Genomic DNA, 18,368 nt, shown 5'->3' on the forward strand with positions numbered 1-18,368 from the left:
GCTGGAGTGGGCCCCACCCCCTTCACTAACAGGAAGGTGAGAGGATGCTGGTGTACAGGCAGACTCAGCCACCTGGCCCAAGCCCAGAGGACCCACCATCCACGGAGATGAAGTGTGACATCTGGGCCCAGTCTCAGCCTTTGAGTGTCCTTCCAGTTCCTTGGCTATAGACCAACAAGATCCCTCGGGGTTGAGGAGTAGGGGTCACTCAGAACCTTCTCTGCCCTTCTTCCTGTCCCACTTACAAGAAGGCAGGAGTTTAAGGGGAGGGTTTGCAGGCATACACTGGGCAGGATTCCTTCAATATTCATCGTGGGCTCTGCCGTCTGAGAGTGAGTCAGCCACCCCCAAGGTCTGGGAGTTATCTGATTAGATCTGGTGACTCAGTGGCTTGCCCATGGGACTCAGTGATTGCCATGACCATTGTCCTCACTGGCCAAGAGATGAGAGGAAGAAGCAATGCCACAGCCCACTGCTGCGCAGCAGTGGGACCCTCCCAACCCAGCTCCCTCCCCTTTTCCCATCACAGAGGATTGGGGTACAGAAAAGAAGGGAGAGGTGTGAAATCTACTCCAGATGTGTCACCACCAACTGGGGACCCGCCCACCAAATTAGATTTGAATGAACCCAACCCAGATGAAGCTGGACTTGCCAGTTGTGTTCCTGTCCCTCTGCTTACCTAGCCACCAGGCAGGAAAGCAGTTGTGAGTAAAGGGGCAACGGAGAGGAAAAGCTCAAAATGTCAGGGGGGCCTGGAGGAACACCTGGTCCACCGGTGTCCTGTCAACCTCATCAATTACTTGTTTGTTCCTTTATTTGTTTGCTCAATGTTTGAACACCTTCTGTACGCTGGCATTACACACGGCAACGAACCAAACAGACAAAACTCCCTGTCCTGTGAAGCTTCACTACTGTAAACAAGTAAACAATGACAAGTCAGGTGGTGAGGAGGGCTGGGGAGAAAAAGCAAATCAAGGAATGAGGATTGGGGGTGGCGGAGATGGTGGGCAGGGAGTTACATTTAATGTTAGCCCAGGAAGGCCTTGTTGATAAAGTCCCACTGGAGCAGACGCCTGAAGGAGGTGAGGGAGTGGACCGTGCAAATTCCGGTGTTAAGACGACGACAAACAGAGCAAGTTCAAAGACTCAGAGGTGGAAGCACGTTGACATCAGCACAACCCAATGAGGACACCGTCCATCGGCTGGGGCTGGCGAGCTGATGAACCAATCTCCAGAGGCCCCTGAATGCAGAGGTCCCTTTAGCCAGCTCTGTCCCAAAATCTGAGCTCAGGGGACCGGGTAGAGATGCCACTGTCCCGACTCTGGGGGGATGCTTTAATAGACCACTCTTACGTCATCCTGAGGTGCGGGCACACAGATGTTTTTTTAATAGATGTTTGTGAGCTCAAAAGAATTAGAGGACAATCAAGTCAAGTGTTGAAGATTTTCAGAAAAGGAGATTTCATGACCTCCTCAGTATTGATCCAATGTTTACATTAAATTATCAGAAGCTTCCCCTCAAACCTAACCCGAACCCTTTGTACCGCAATTTTAGGTCAAGAATACTACTCCCCTGGGCTACAGTGGTGGGACACAGCCCCAGCTTGGGGGGCACTTTGGAGGGAGGGCGCCTCAGGGTTCTGGATCTTCTGGGGACTCGTGAGGACCTTTTGGAGAAGGGTTCCATCTCCCTGGAAAGCTAGAGGCCTGGGTGGGGCCCAGAGGGAGGCGGAAGGAGGGAGCTGCTCAGGGCTTGTTGCAGACCAACGAGTAACCGGCACTTGGATGTTGTGCAGCCCAGTTCACCAGGCCAGGGAAGGAGGAAGGGTTCCAGGCACCATCCTGTCCAGGAATAAAGGCAACATATCCAGCAGGTTCCAACCAGAAACCTCAGCTCAGGGTTCAGGGTACAAAACCCAAATACATAGCTAGGATCTCGGTAAGACAGCCAAGCATCCAGGGGATCCCGATGAGAAACTGGAGACATGCGTGCAGGCGGGGCAACGAGGAGAAATGCTCAAGTCCTGGCCCCCAACCCTTGATGAGCCTGATCTTAACACGTTCCTAGATTTCTGAGCTTAATTTCCCAAGGGTTCGCCCTCCCATCATCTCCCCTACTGTGTCCAACATGCTGCACACACACCGCAGGTGCTCAGACACCTGTCGCTCATGAAACATTTTCTTACAAGTGGAGACTTTTGGAGGCGGCATCTCCCATCACACACAACCGGCACAGAAACTACAATCTGGACCAACCGCTTAGGCCTGCTTTGGGTCGCGATGCGCACTGAAGAGACACCGAGCAGGAAGCCCACGGGCCTGGGCCTGGCGCACAGCAGGCACCGGGAAGTCCTGGGGGCTCCTTTCCTTCCTCGTTCACAGGGCCTGGCTACCAGGGGGGAGGTGACACAAGCGGCCACACTGCATCACACTGGTGGCGATCAAAGGAAGACACACACTGAAACCAGAACCAACTTCCACGCAGCCCCCAGCAATCGCATGACCCCTTTTCTGGTCTTTGTTCCTCAGTTGCTTACTTGGGCTCTCAGGACAAAGAACCAATGTTTCAAGAGAAGCAAATAACTAATTACTCCCAAACCAGCAAGGAGAATGCAAGGGGGCAAGTATTCCTCCTGCTGCCTGACAGGCAGTCATTCGAGAGGGCAGAGGAACAAGCCTGATGTTCTGGACACATCCTCTCATCCACATAAGCTGGTCCCACTGCCTGGGAAGTGGGCCTGGGCACCAACTCCAGGGCAAGTTGGCGGCCACTCACAGGGTCACCCCAATGCCAGCACCCACCCTCTATTAAAGGTTATCAAGAGCTGTAATGAAGGCCGATGTCGGGGGAAGGAAAATAAGAGGCCGACTTCAGATGCAGCTGTTTACAAAGTCACTGCTGTTGCACATCACACAGGACTCCCACTTCTGACCTCTGGCGGGAGATAAGTCAGAAGGTGCACCCAGCGCACCAGTGGGGTGGTGGGCAGAGTCAGGGGAGGCGGTCTGCAGGGCTCTCTTACCTGCCTCGCCACCCTCCGCGCCTCCCAGTAGGGCTTCGAGTCTTCTACGGCTTTGCCAATTTTCTTCACCAGTTCATCCAGTTTCACTGTTGCTTCAACCAGAACAGAGCGGAACTTCTGACGAGCGTCCTGCAGCCAGGGGAAATCGAGGAAACACAGTTCAGGCTTAACAAGGAATCTGCGAAGATCTGCCTTACCTAACCAGAAACACCTAGGAGGGCCTTCACACAACCCACAAGCCCCTAAATTAACACCTTCACAAGACAGCGTCCACAGCAGCACCACCCAAAAGAACCTTCTGTGATGCTGGCAGGGTTCCATCATCTGCACTGTCCAGTCCGGTAGCCACTAGCCACATGTGGCTACTGAGCACTTGAAATTGGCTAGTGAGTCTGAGGAAATGAGTTTTAATTTATTTTAATTAAATATATTTAAATCAAAAGATAAATGTGGCTAGTGACTACTATATTGGATAGCGCAGGTTAGATTAGAAAGCTCTGTCCAGGTCCTCGGGGAAAGGTGTCCAGTTTGGCCACAGCTGATAGCTTCAGTCCCTAATGATGGCACCATCTCCTACACTCCCATATGGTCCTCAACCATATGACGTGGTCACCATTAAAACACTGAGTGCAAATTTCCCACAAGCCAGACCCTGTGCTGGCCTCGGGCTTGGTCCCTGCCTTTAGGGCACTTCCAGTCTTGCTGGTAAAGCAGGCATTCACAGCCCATTCCAGAAAAGTCAGTGCCAGGATGGTAATGGTCCAGGTGCCATGGAACCCAGCAGCAGAGAACCTCACCAGGCCAGGTAAGACAGGAGTTTATTGGGAGACTTATGGAAAACTTCCAGAGAGATCATACCTACACAGAAGCCTGAAGGCACTTGAGGGAGGGAGAGGAAATGCTGAGTCCCAAGCAGGCAGCAGAGATACGCTCAGAGGGGAGGGGAGAGGGAGTGGCAAGAAATCAAAGGAAGCTGGAAGTCTGTAATGTGGAGAATGGCCAGAGACGAGGATGGCCACCCATCCTGGAGACAGCCACTAGCAACTTGGGCCTCGATAAGAGGTTGGAAGAGAAGAAGAGACAGGTGGGCCATGCAGGCTTAACCACATGGTGAAAATCAAGAAACCAGACCCATAGATGTCACGAGGAGGAAAAAACATTAAAAGAAGGAATTTAGTCCTAAGTCTAGGAGGATATATTGGAACGTCAAGTCAGTACTTCACAGGCCCCACATCCCCTCAACTCCTTTTCCCTTTGGCATTTGCCTGATGCCGCCGCACTTCAGGGTACGTGTGCGTGCATTTGAGAGAGGGGAACTGGATACTCAGAGAAGAGGGAACAACACATGATCACCAGCCGTGGGGCTGCCCCAAGACCCAACAGCTGGCCGCCGGTAAAACACGTGAGTTCCATTGGCTGCAAAGGCCTGCCTCACAAGTAAATATCTGAAAACTGTTTCTAAACATTGAATTGTAGGGGTCTCTTGGGCCAACGGGATGGCTCACGGGGATGAAGGAGGCTCTGATCACTTCTAATTTCACTCCCCTGTCATATCATGCCATGGGCTTGCTAGATGGGTTTGAAAATGATGCCAGCACTCCAGCAGATGAGGATAAAGGCTTTGCCTTGTACAGGAGTGTCTTGGCTCCTGAGCCCTGTCCTACTTCTGACACAGGCCTTGGTCCCTCCCCCTAGTCCTGCACCATCATCATCTTAGTTTTCTCTCCTCTCCTATCTGGCCAGGCCTGCACAACCTGCTACAGCTTCTGAAGACAGAGAGCAAGACTAGGCTTGTTCTCCAGAGAAAGTGCTGATGCAAGAGGGCATCCCAGGGACTAGCAAAGCCCCACTGAGCTGCTGTCGGACTTGATGTCCAGTACATGGGAGGCAGCACGTTGCCTAAAGCCCAGGATTTTTATCAAGGAGATGGATCCAATCCTGGCTAACCTCTTTGAGGCCCTAATCAGCTAACTTCTTGGAGAGTCATTGTTATTACCTATAAAATAGTTACTTTCTATCTCATACGGAGGGCTGTTAGAAGAATAAAGGAGAAGGCAAATGGAAAACAGCTAATAGTTCCTGGGCACACAGTAGGTGCTCAATAAATGCACACAATCCCCCCCCCAACATAAAAAGAGATCCATGATCCTATTAAAAAATACCAAGGCGGAGCTGGCCCACACGCTCCACTTTGGCGGCCTGGTGTTCACAGGTTCGAATCCCGGGCAAGGACCCATGTACCGCTCATCAAGCCATGCTATGGTGGCATCCCACATACAAAATAGACGACAATGGGCATAGATGTTAGCTCAGAGCCAATCTTCCTCAGCAAAAAGAGGAAGATTGGCAACAAATGTTAGCTCAGGGCCAATCTTCCTCACCAAAAAAAAAAAAAAACCAAGGGGGTCTCTCTAAGGCAGGGGTAGCTGACATGATGGACATAATACCCTGTTACACTGTGTAGACAGCTGCTTTGCAAATGTACTCGCATGGCTGAATCCTCGCAGCCACCACCCTGGCAGGAGGCAGCATCAGGGCCATCCAGTCCAGACCACAAGTGGGAAACACAAGGCCAAATTAGTCAGCGTGTGACCCAGGGCAGGTCACATCAGCACTCTGGGCCTCTTCTGTACAATGAGAACTGGGCCCACACTAGTGGCCCATGGGCCATTTGGCTTAGTGTCTTTGGCCTGTATGCTGTGTACTAAATGTCAGGAAATCTATATATTTTTTAAAATGTGGGGATTCTCAAATTTCTCATAGGAAAAAAAAAATCAGATGAGGGGCCGGCCCGGTGGCACAAGCAGTTAAGTGCGTGCGCTCCGCTGCGGTGGCCCGGGGTTCGCTGGTTCGGATCCCAGGCGTGCACTGATGCACTGCTTGGCAAGCCATGCTGTGGCGGTTCCCATATAAAGTGGAGGAAGATGGGCACAGATGTTAGCCCAGGGCCAGTCTTCCTCGGCAAAAAAAAAAGAGGAGGATTGGCAGATGTTAGCTCAGGGCTGATCTTCCTCACAAACAAAAAAAAAATCAGATGATCTGGCAACACTGAGCCCCCATTCCTACCCGGCAACCATTGGCTAGAAGTGGGGCAGAAGATGCCCCTGTAGACAGAGATGGCCTTTTCCAGGTCCCACCATCCCTGCACCTGAATCACACCCAACCTGCTTCACTCATTAGGTTCCCTCCCCAGTCCCTGGAGACATTTGATTTGCAAGAGCTATTCTGGGCACTGGTGAATACAACCCACCAACTCTGCCTCTGTAAGAGAGAAGGATGCAGAGCTCAGAGGAACAACTTTCTACGTGGCAGACACTATCATAAATGCTTTAATCCCATCAGTTTGTGCAATTGCTAACAACCTTATCAGGTAGGTGCTATTGTTGTTATTCACCTTTTACAAAGAGGGCGACTGAGGCACGGAGACAAGAGGCAACCTGCCCAAGGTCACCGAGCCGGGAAATGGCAGAGCCAAGATTTAAACTCAAGCAGTAAATAAGCACAATGTAGTGTGATAAATATGAAGGCCTCAGTATACACACTGAGCAACAGACACACGACAGGGCAGGCCACCCAAAGAAAGTGTCATCCAAGCCAGGCCATGAAGAAAGGGGGCCTGCACCAGAGAAGGGGGCATTAGAGACTGAGGGACTAGCATGAGTAAAGAGCAGCAGGTGGGAGGGCTGGTGGGGGTTGGAGCAAGGAAGGGCAAGTGTGCCATATTAAGGCTTTCGAACTTGATCCCCTGCACAATGGGGAGACACAGTGGATTTTTTTTTATGTAAGTCTCAATTTACTTCCCACGCACCCTTTGTCAGAAATGACTGAAGAATGCATTCTACCACAAAAAGGAAAAGTAATCATAGTTTGCTATGGCTCCACTGTGAACAGCACTTACACAGCTGCAATAATGTAAATACCGAATACCAACTCCAATATAATTCTGTTGAGAGGAAGGGGTCGGGAAAGTGGGTGTGTGGTGGGGACAGAGGGAGGAAAGAGACTAAATCTCATCCTGTCTAGGGGAATATGACAGATAACTAAAATCGAAAAAATCAAGCTGGGGCCGGCCCCATGGCATAGTGGTTAAGTGCGCACACTCCGCTGCTGGCGGCCCGGGTTTGCATCCCCAGCGCACACCGATGCACCGCTTATCAGGCCATGCTGGCGGCAGCCCACATCAAGTAGAGGAAGATGGGCACAGATGTCAGCCCAGGGCCAGTCTTCCTCAGCAAAAAGAGGAGGATTGGCATGGATGTTAGCTCAGGGCTGATCTTCCTCACAAAAAAAAAAAAAAGAAAGAAAAAAGAAAAATCAAGTAGACACACAAAGCCTACTATTTAGAGTCATAGAAGTAAATACCTAAATAATCCGCTAAGATATGTTAACTGATTAAACTGCCCCTAAGGGAGAAAAAATGGGGGTGGGGGAGGATGGGATACTAGTAGGGGGGTTTGTTTGTTTTCTTTTTACTTTGTCCTTTTTTAATTGTGGTAAAATACTATAGTGGATTTTTAAGCAGAGACGTGACCTGATCAGATCTGGGTTTGACCAGAGTGAACTGGGCTCCTCAGGAGATTCTGGTGGACAGAGTCAGGGACCACCAGCCTGGTTAGGTGTGTGAGCATCAAAGGGTACTAAACCCAAGAGACCCGATTTGACATCAGCGTTTCCTCTACAAATGAGGCTGTGTTGCCGGGATGACGATGCAGGACTGGCTGATGTCCAACCACCAACAAGCCTATTCATCCCAGACGTGTTAAAAGCGAAACACAAAGCCAGCCTTCTCCCTGGTAAGATAAAGCGGACCCAGTTCTTTTACCATTCCACAGAAAATCAGGCTACTTGAGTAACAATTTTCCACAAATATTGGGGTGTGGGAGCTCACTAACCAAAATCTTTCCTGCCTGCCCAATGTAACAGCCTTGATTTTCGTGGGTCTCATTCCGGTACCAGAAGTCATGTCCGGTACCCAGGCCTGGCAATCAGATGTGGATACTCCTAGCTTGGTGTCCATTGAGGGAGGACATGTGACCCATCAGAACCAATGAAACTTGATTCTGGGACTTTTCTGAAACTGTTAGGAAGAGGACTTTTTTCCACTGAGATGGCTGAGAGGATGGGCTGAAAGCCTGGAGCAGATAGCAGCCATCTTGGCACCACGAGGGGAGAGCCTGAGGGAGAGAGGGAGGGAGGACGTCCCAGTGACACTTTGAGCTTCTGGGCTTCCCAGTGCTTTACAGTCTAACCCTATATTCCATTTACCTGGAGCCAAAACAGCACACTCACCCCCCACAATGGTCACATTGCCTTTTGCTTTGTTTAAGCTAGTTGGAATTGAATTTCTGTCACTTGCAATTGAATTAAGCCTTAAAAAAAAAAACTGAAAAATATGCCTTAAGGTAGTCATATTAATTCCATACATTCCATATCACGGTAAAGCACTGGAATTAAATACGGACAACTGCTGAAGGGCTTCTACCCTTGACAAAAAAGCCATGTTTATAAAGAGCAGAGACCGTGGAATCTAATTCAACCTAACCTTTATAAATCATTTCTTAATAAAGCATTTTTTTTAAATCTTTTTTTTTTTTTTTTTTTGGTGAGGAAGATTAGCCCTGAGCTAACATCTGTGCCCAACTTCCTCTATTTTATATGGGATGCTTGCCTCTGTATGGCTTGGTAAGTGGTGCGTAGGTCCACGCCCAGGATCCGAATCTGCGAACCAAGGGCCACCCAAGCAGAGCGTGTGAACTTAACCACTATGCCACCCGGCCAGCCCCTCTTTAAATCTGTCTTAATGCCAGTTTGCCACATCTTAAAGCCAGCTTGTCTCAGTTGAACTTGGGCTTTTTGCCTTATTTCCTAGTGTGGGAGATCAAAATTGGCCACTCCGAAATATGTCTCTTTACCTTGATTATTTTCTCTGATGGAGATTTGACCTCCTCCAAACTGCCTAAAGAATTTAACATAGAAGGCCTGTTTCAGGAAGGAGCCAATACCATATGATGGCTGTAGTACAATGTAAAATAGATGCTGCAATAGGAAAGGCACCAAGCCCATCTTATCAAAAATTCTGTCCCTCCCAGGCCACATTCTCTAGGGAGCCCTGTAAAGGATTGTCGGACAAATATTTGCATTTCCATCTCCATGTGAATTGTCTTCTTTCCCTCTGAAATCCCCCATAGCTGTCTCCTCCCCCACCCCCAACATCCTCCTTTGTCTTTATCTAAATTTATTTAAGGTGAAAAACCTCCAACATTTGTTGAGAAACTCAGTTTCCCTGGTTTCTCACATGCATACATGTTATTAAACGTTTTTATTTTCTCCTGCTAACCTGTCTTTTAATTATTTGGCCATTAAGGGAAAGGGCGAAGGGAGATTCTCCCTCTTCCCCAACACTAGCTCGAGAAGAGACTCCACCATGGTTCTTCACCTCCTACAATTACAGGCAAATGTGTCTCCCGAGAGCAGAGTGGGGGTTGCTTCCAGGAATGTCCAGGCATGAGAGAAAGCTGACTGTTTTCCCTATGGTAAATGATCCTTGGAAGGAAGCAGTCAGAAGTGCAAACTCATCTTGGGAGAATGAACAGACCTTTCACCAGTCAAGAAAAACAAGCTATTTACCAGCCAGGGCTGTTTACCAGGTAACTTTTTAGATCAGCATGCGAAGGAGTTCCCTCTGCTTGGATGAGGCCTCAGATCTTCAAATCTGAAAACTGTGTCACATCCATTAGGTGACTCAGACTGAGGGCAATTTATTCCAGCAAAGAACTGCTGCGGGTGGCTCAGTCTCCCTGTTTGAATGTGTCGGTGTGTCAAAAATCCAGCCATCTATCCAATAAGAACTCCAGCTAAACCAAACCGGCCAGCACCAGGGAGCCTGGGACACCGAGTGCCAGGTGTCACCACACTGGGGACGAGTCCCTGTTTTCTGCCCAATCCACTCTCCTAAGCCTCAATGATCTCGCTTGTAAGCTGAGAATGATGGCCTTTCCCCTCCAGGAAGGTGTCCCCAGAACCCAGGGAGATTAAGACGGGACATCAGTTTTTAAAAATAACTGCCCTACAAATTAAAGATGACACCACACTTCAAAAGATCCTTAGTAATGCCATTTATAAATACACCACTTTCTGTTTGTAGAAAGATTTCAGAGGCATTATCTGGGCCTCACAATGACCCTGTGAGACGGGCTCAGCAAGAATGACTGTCCCCTGTCTACAGATAAGAGAACTCAGCCCAGGGGTGAAGTGCTGCTTGGCCTGAGGTCACATGAGAGCAAGTGAGTGCCAGACTTCAGACAAAAGCACAGACCTTTAGTCCAATGTGCCTCTCACTTTACCAGTGGTTCTCAAAGTGCGGTCCCTAGGACCATGGGTGGGGGCTGGGCAGTGGGGGTCTCCTGCAACTTTTTCTGGGAGTCTGCAAGGTCAAACGATTTTCACAATCAAGTTCGGCTTATTTGCTTTTTCACCTTCATTCTCTCATAAATGTTCAGGGGAGTTTTCAAAAGACGACTTGATACGCGATACTGTAAGAGATGAAATGCAGGAGCAGATATGAGAATCCAGCTCTTCTATGAAGCCAGACAAGAAAGAGACTTGCAAAAAACCATAAAACGATTACTTTATTTTCATGAATATTGTTTATTTGGGAAGATATTCTTCATAAAATGTATTATTTATGTTAACATGTAATAGTTTTATTATTGTCATTTTAATGAATTAATACAAGCTTTTAAAATTTCTTAGTTTTAATTTCTAACATGGCAAATAATGATAGATATCACCCACAAAAACAGAAGCTCTCTGGGGTACTCAGTGATCACAAGAGCGAAAGGGAACCTGAGGCCGAAGAGCATCAGGCCTGCTATGGGCACAGAGCCACATCCTGCCCTCGGGCCTGACCCCCAAAGACTCCACACAAGGGAGTAACACCAGTGTATTTTCCATAACAGTGAAGCAATTATTCCTTCTCAGATCTTTTGTTAATCCTTCTGATTTTGTCAAGGAGAAAGCCTCCATTTGGTGCTATGTCTTCACAGCACCTTCAGCACCTCTTTACATTTACTCATCTCCTTTTTAAGAAAGGGAGAACTAGTCCAGGCTCAGAGCCTTCCACAGAGAGAGGAATCTGCTCGAATTTGATAAGCAAACAATAAATCCACTGGAAACAAATAACATTGTTTTGACAATCACAAAGCTGTGCCCTTATGAGCTGGGTACTTTCCTATATATATCTTATTCTTCAATAAAATGCTTGCTTTAAAAAAAATGTATTTCCCTCTGATGGTTTTCCACTTATAGTCATGAAGTCTCCTTTTCAAACAAACGAAGTAAAAATGTGAATCAATTTAAATGAAAATATGAAATAAACAGCACACGCAGAACTAGGATAAGGCAAAAATTACAACAGCAGCAGAATAACTAGAGTTAAGGAAGCACTGCCCTAGAATGACTAGAACAGCCTTAGCAGGAACATTCTAGAATCACATGATGAAAGGCACCACTGGAAACATTTTGACTTACTGACCAGTTATAAGGCCCTGAAATGTTTCCAAGCTTACTACAAATCACATTTTCTTTTCATGCATCCAATATACTCTTTAAGAGCACTTGTGGCAGCTACTAAAACACACAAAGAAACCACTTTAAACAGTGCTGGGGTGAAAAGGGAGTAAGTGCTCTCCAGCTCTGTCTGAGAGAACTTTCTGCAAGAATGGAAATGTTCTACAGATATCTGTGTTGTCCAATACAGAGGCCACGGGCCCCATGTGGCTAAATGAAAACTTGAAATGTGGCTAGTGCAACTAACTGGATTTTTTATTAAATCTTAGTTTTTAAATTACAACTTAAATAGCCACGTGGCTAGTGGCCACCATATTGGACAGTGCAGATCTGGCTCCTAGACCCTGGATCTCACGCCGCTTCTCACTTTGAGAGATCACGCCATGGTTCCCAGGCTCCCCAGCTGCCTTTTCTACTTGCCTCTGTTGGGTTTTTCTTCCCTCAGCCCCAGCTCCCACAGGGAGTGCTTTCACAGTCCTGTGAGAAGGGGAGCCAGGACAATCTGATTTCACCTTCAGGAATTTTGCAGCAGAGGCAGAATTGGAAAGACTGCCCTAGGGTAGAGCCGGGGCCTAGGGAGCCAAACCAAAAAGGCTGAGGCCCCAGGGCAAGGAGAAGGTGCAGGAGCAGGGGTGAGGGAAGCAGAGGTGGAGAAGGGAGGCAGGGAGAGGGCAGAAGACCACAGGGAGCTGGAGCCAGCCCCGCCACTGCACAGGCCCAATTCCACATCAGCGAGGTTCATCTAACCAAAAGAACCTTGCTAAAACAGCTCCAAAGGGATGGAAACATGCATTTTGGAAAAGAAAGAAAGGGGAAGACAATACCAGGACCTTCAAGTTGGGAGAAGCCAGAATCATTGTTGGAGACCAGGTGCCTAACTGCCTTCCCTTCTCACTCCTCTTTTCCACCTCAAGCCCCAGTTTCAGTAGCAGAGGCCTCTTTGGGTGTCTGGCAAACCCACCACCTCCTTCTGTGGGGACCGTGCCCCACGCACCAGGCAGAACCTAGCCACCATGTTTCTGATGCATACAAGATCCTCTCTCAGGGAACAGAGCAGAGGAAGTCAGAGAAGGGACAGACAGAAGCAGACAAAGAAGAGATGACAGAGGGAGAAGAAAGCAAAGGAGAGAACAGCAGGAGGGGTTGTGGGAGATTGTCTGGGCTCCTGACTCTAATCCTGCAATTGCATGGCCAGATAATTTAGCAATCAAACCAAGGCACTTTGAGAGAGAGCAGGGGCACTGCTAATAATTATGCTGGGACAATAGGCAAAAACCAAGACTGTCCGGGCAAACCGGGACATCTGCTCTCCCTATGCTTAAGGGCCTACCATGCTTCCCTCCCTTGGGTTCCATGAAAGGCTCCCTCAACCTCTAAGAAAAATCCTCTCTTTTAATGAAGCTGTTTGAGTGGTTGTGGGACAGAGTATAGGGGATTCTAATCCCAGCTTGGGCACTGCCCAGCTCCAGGCCCTATGCAGCTCGACAGCTTTTGTGGTAAAGCCAGACCCTGTTTTCTCTTTCCACAGCACCACACCATCTGTCCTGGTTCCAAACCACCAAGAGGTTCCTTCCACCAAGAGCGAAAAAAGGAAAGTAAGAAAAGATGGTAAGTTGGGGTGGGGGGCTGGTCCAGTGGCGCAGCTGTTAAGTGCGTGCGCTCCACTTCAGCGTCTGGGGTTCGCAGGTTCAGATCCCGGGCGTGCACCGATGCACCGCTCGTCAAGCCATGCTGTGGCGGCGTCCCACATAAAGTAGAGGAAGATGGGCACAGATGTTAGCCCAGGGCCAATCTTCCTCGGCAAAAAGAGGAGGATTGGCATCAGATGTTAGCTCAGGGCTCATCTTCCTCACAAAAGAAAAGATGGTGGTCAATACGGTTTCCTGCTGCAAGTTTTCCTCTACTGAGGTTAACAAAGGTGTTGGAGCTTTTTTTAGGCCTAAGTGGCACTAAGTTCCTCCTAGGCAGAAGGGCTCTGGTTTACAACTCTGATTTGACTATAGAATGTTCCTAGATAAGCAGGCAAGCACCCAGTCCCATCTCCTGGAACACTGCAGCCCGCCACAGCTGTCCAGCCGGACTGGACCACGCAGCTTCCTTTGAAGCTCTGGCCATCGTCAAGATTCCACAGCCAAGCGAGGGACTGCCATTTGGAGGCTGAGTCAAGGCAGTTGGCAGGTCCAGGAATGAGGGAAAGGCTTTTTTTTTTTTTTTTTAACTTTTTAATTTAAAATAATTGCCGACTTGGAAAAAAATGAGGGTAAGATGCAGACATGATGCCCTTTACTCTGAAATACTCAGCACGTATTTCCTAAAGATGAGGACATTCTCGTACATAACCAGAGCAGAATGATCAAAATCAGATAATTCACATGATACAATGCTATTAATCTGGTCTATGACTTCATTCAAGTTGCATCAACTGTCCCACTAATGTCTTTTATAGTAAAGGAAAAGTCTTTTTCCTGGTCCAGGATCCAAACCAGGATTTGCACTTGCATTTAGTTGTCATCTCTCTCTAGTCTCCTTTAATCTGGAACAGTTCTTCAGTCTTTGTCTTTCACGGCCTTGGTATTTTTGAATAACATGAACCAGTTATTTTGTAGAATATCTGTCAATGTGGAAAAGACTCACTTTCAATTCATCTTTTTTGTTGATGTTACATAGGCATGTATCACTGGAATGGAATTTAACCAATTACAAAAAATATGTTCAAATAGCCCAAGGTCCAAGGGACCACAAAAGAAAAAAACCCGTAAGTTCTTTAAACCTTCAGGCACAAGGGTCAGTCCTACGAGGCCCTGGAGGAGGGGCTGAAGTTACATAAGAACCCTACACACACACACACACACACACACACACACAGAGCTAGAAAGACAGACAGGACCCAATGCTTTTTCATTCATGGCCAAACATGTGTTTTTAAATTCAGAGGATTCTTTGTGTAAGAGGATGTAGAATTTCAGAAACCATGGCATTTTACCAAGTTCAACCACAAGTGGACCACTTCCATGTTTACGCCAAGAGGCTTATTTTAACATATTTCCTCAAGCTCAAGACTCACTTTTTTCAAAAATTCCCAAATATTACATTTTAGACAAATAATACAGTTGATATGCACTTTTATCAGGGGTAGTGTTTCAACCACCACCCAAGTTGTTATGCAATACAAGGTCCATTTTATAATTAATACGAGTTTTAGAATCAGGGCAATATGGAGAGTTCCTGACCCAGCCTTGGAAAGCTCTAGAGATCATGTAGTGCAGCCTCTGATGGAAGCTGCATCCACCCACCACAGCATTCCAGGGAGCTGACTGTCTCGCTTCGCTTGCATAACCTTCCTCCTGACTTTTTTGATAGCGCATCAAAATGCAAAGAAAGGAGGGCACAAAATGCAAAAGAACCAAAGTCAAAATCCTTTGCTATAACTTTAGAGACACAGAAGAACCCATCAGAAGAAACGGCTAAAAACATTATAAGTGATTGCTTCTAGGAGTAGAACTGGGGTGGGAAGGAATGAGGCAGAGGACTTCCATTCTTCACTAAAACTTCTCAGGGGCTTTCCTTCATGTGCAAGTACTACTTCAATAAAAATAAAATTTTAAGTCTATTGCAGCATAGACTGACCGAAGAGCTTTTGTATTTTCCCCATCTTCAAAACTGAGGGTGATTCATAATTCATTCAGCGCATGGCTAGATTAAAATCAAAATCTCAGTCATACAATTACAGGGCTGGAAAAGTCCTTGGCCCATCTCACAGATGAGGTAACTGAAGCCTCAGGAGGTCAAGTTCCTCTCCCAAGGACGTACACCTGGTGAGTGTCAGGGCAAAGATTGAAAACCTGGTCCCCCAAGTCCTAGACCAGGGTTCTTTCATTTCACCAGCCTCAATGGGGACCTCAGCATATGTATCCTCCACACCCACAAACACACATCTCAAAACTACTTAAGGGCATGGGCTCCAGCCTCAGACTTCTGGATTCAAATCTTGGCTCCCCCACCCACGGACACGTGACCCGGGAGAACTGACTCCATCCTTCAGTGCCTGTTTCTCATCAATGTCCTCTAGAGCTGTTGAGAGAATTAGTAGGATAAACTATACAAAGCAGCTAGCACAATACTTAGCATATAACAAGCTTTCAAAAAATAGTAATGGTTTTTACACAGGTGCTGATATTCAATAAACGGCAAAGTGTTGAAAGGAAAGAACCAACGTTTGCTGAACATTGTATGCTAGGTACCACGCCAGACACTCTACAAATATCACCTTATTTAATGCTGAACAGCCCTGAAAGATAGGTATTGCCCTTCTCATTCTAGAGAGAAGGAAAGGAAAACCCAGAAAAGTTAAAAACCGTGCAAAGACTGCACAGCTTAATAAGGAACAGAGGGAGAACTCAAATCCAGTTCTCCTGAAAAGCCCGTGCTTCTCCTCCATCACGTGCTTTGTAGTTTAAGTCTCTACCAGCTCCAAAACAAGTTTTCCTACACTTTTTTGACCCCATGTTTCATATCATTAACATTTGCTTTAACAAGCTCTAACTTGGGGAGTAGATCCAATTGCTAGCCAATACCTACAATCCCAAGATTCTCTTTCCCCAGTGGAGATGCCAGCAAAACCAGCGGCAGGGAAAGAAAGCAGGGTGTCAAGAGCTGTTCAAGATGCTTTAGAACCTTCTCCCTGAATTTATAAAGTGTCTGCCTGGCTATTGTACTTTTGCGTCTAGGCTCTACTAATTTTTTCTAACTGAAGCCACGGCACCATTTTCTCTCAGACAAAACTTTTAAGAAATGGGCAAAGCGGCAAAGAATTCCCTATAACAAGACCCACAGCACTGCTAAAATCTCTTCCCTCTTGCTTCTATTGTTGCTGGCTTGTTTAAGGGTCACTGGGAGTGTGAACCAAAGTCCTTGCTTTGCTGGCTGGTTACCCACTAGAGCAACTGGAGAAGGCGCTGTGACATGGGCTTGTTTATGAAGTTAAGGAAAACGGATGTCCTGCAGACCTCAAAAGAAGTCACCGTCTCTACATCACCACCACGAGAGGGCCAGTTTTAAAATGTGGCTCAAATTTTTTGGCACCCACCCATTCTGCTCCCACCAAGAGATAGAGTCTATGTCCCATCCTCTTGAATTTGGGTGGGCTCGTGACCGTTGGACCAATAGAATCCGAGGGAAGTGCTGCTATGGAACTTCCAAGACTCAGACAGAAAAGGCTGTGATGCTTCCACCTGGTCATCTTGGGACGCTCACTGTGGGGGAAGCCAGACACCACGAGGAGGTCAGAGACCCTGAGAACGCCATGCTGGAAAGGTCAGACGTCAGCACTCTGGTTGACAACCCCAGCAGAGCTCCCAGCCAGGAGCCAGTGTCCACTGCCAGCAGGGGAACGGGCCTCCTTGGGCATCCAGTCCAGTCGAGCCTTCAGATGACCACAGCCCCAGCTGACATCTGATTGCAACCGCATAAGACTCCTCAAGCAAGAACCACCCAGCTGAGCCCTCTCCAAATTCCGGACCCGCAAATCATGGGCAAATAAAGAAGTTGTTTTACGCTATTAAGTTTTGGGGTAATTTGTTAGGTAGTCATAGTAACCAGAACAATGAGGAAGGACAACACCCCCATTTCATCTCTTCCTCCAATAAAGCCAAAAACCAGGGAATAGAACATTAGAGCTGTAGGCTTCAAATCTATCAGAATGAAGCTGGATCCTTTTGCACGCTGGCAACAAAAGAGCAGGGTGGACGGAGACACCAAACCCCATTCGTCATGCTGCGGCTGAGTTTGATTCCAAACAATAAAAGAGTTTATATTAAGTGGGCTCAGCGGTGGTTATAATAAACAGCGGATGTTCCTCTCATTGTCTCCCTACTAGCAGTTTCTTTCTGTTGGAGCAAACATTAATATCTCTTAGATAATATAGCAAAACACAGCAAAGGAAAAATCAGGCAAGAATAGAACAAATTCCTTTAAGGAAATGAAAGAAGCTGATTCTGAGCTCTCTAAGAGCTGCTTTGCAAATTATCATGGGACTCTTGGTTAAAATGCATTGCATAAAAATGATGTAGTCTTTACTGCTGGAAACATCTATGTGGCCATAGGCAGATTAAGTAATTCTCAAAGACGAGGACTAGGCAAAGACAACTGGGATGCCTGCCAAAGGATGAGGTTCAATAGATGTTTAATTCATCCAGCCAAAACACACACACACACCCCAATCCATTAAAAATCCCTGCAATAAACGCTCAGAAGGAAGAATAACAGCTAAATATTAAAAGGCTCCAGTCCATAGAGACCACAGCTCTCCGCCAACTTGTGGGTTTGAAGAGTCTATCAAACACTGGGACAGCAATGAATCCATCGACCCTCATGGCCTGTCTTTTTTCGAGGTGGGGACACCCGTTGACATCTTAGAGTCAGAGGAAAGGCATCTTGGATAAACCTGGGGATTCAATCATGTCACTGTACAAAAGTTTGCTTATACTACAATAACAAGCGCCTACGTTCCTGTGATGGGTTCCAGCTGAGGGGCCAGGAAAGTTTATGTGTTATCTCATTGGTCTTTAGAGCTTAAAAGGAAGACACATCCGATTTTTTTTTAAGGCAATAGAGTCCATTTCAATATTAGATAGCTACTTCTGTGTTCTAGTCAACAGCCCATACTGGTATCATTTTGCTGATGTGAATGATGCTGCAAGAGAGCCTATATGTGCCTACTAGCCTTTATACATTTAGAAACAATGCTAAGACTCAAATACATATAGTAACTAAGTTTGA

General features: G+C 47.2%; 1 protein-coding gene across 1 annotated transcript in view; it reads right to left on the bottom strand.

The window, feature by feature from the left end:
* The window catches only part of SH3BP5 (SH3 domain binding protein 5), a 73,403-nt gene that overhangs the window by 43,482 nt on the left and 11,553 nt on the right, over positions 1–18,368 (bottom strand). The window contains exon 3 of the mRNA XM_087430579.1: positions 3,024–3,152. Coding sequence (XP_087286705.1) covers positions 3,024–3,152 — 129 coding nt within the window. The remainder of the gene's footprint in view (positions 1–3,023; positions 3,153–18,368) is intronic.

Source organism: Ceratotherium simum, chromosome 5 (genome assembly GCF_057802395.1).
Source record: "Ceratotherium simum simum isolate JZ-2026a chromosome 5, ASM5780239v1, whole genome shotgun sequence".
Taxonomy (NCBI): Eukaryota; Metazoa; Chordata; class Mammalia; order Perissodactyla; family Rhinocerotidae; genus Ceratotherium; species Ceratotherium simum.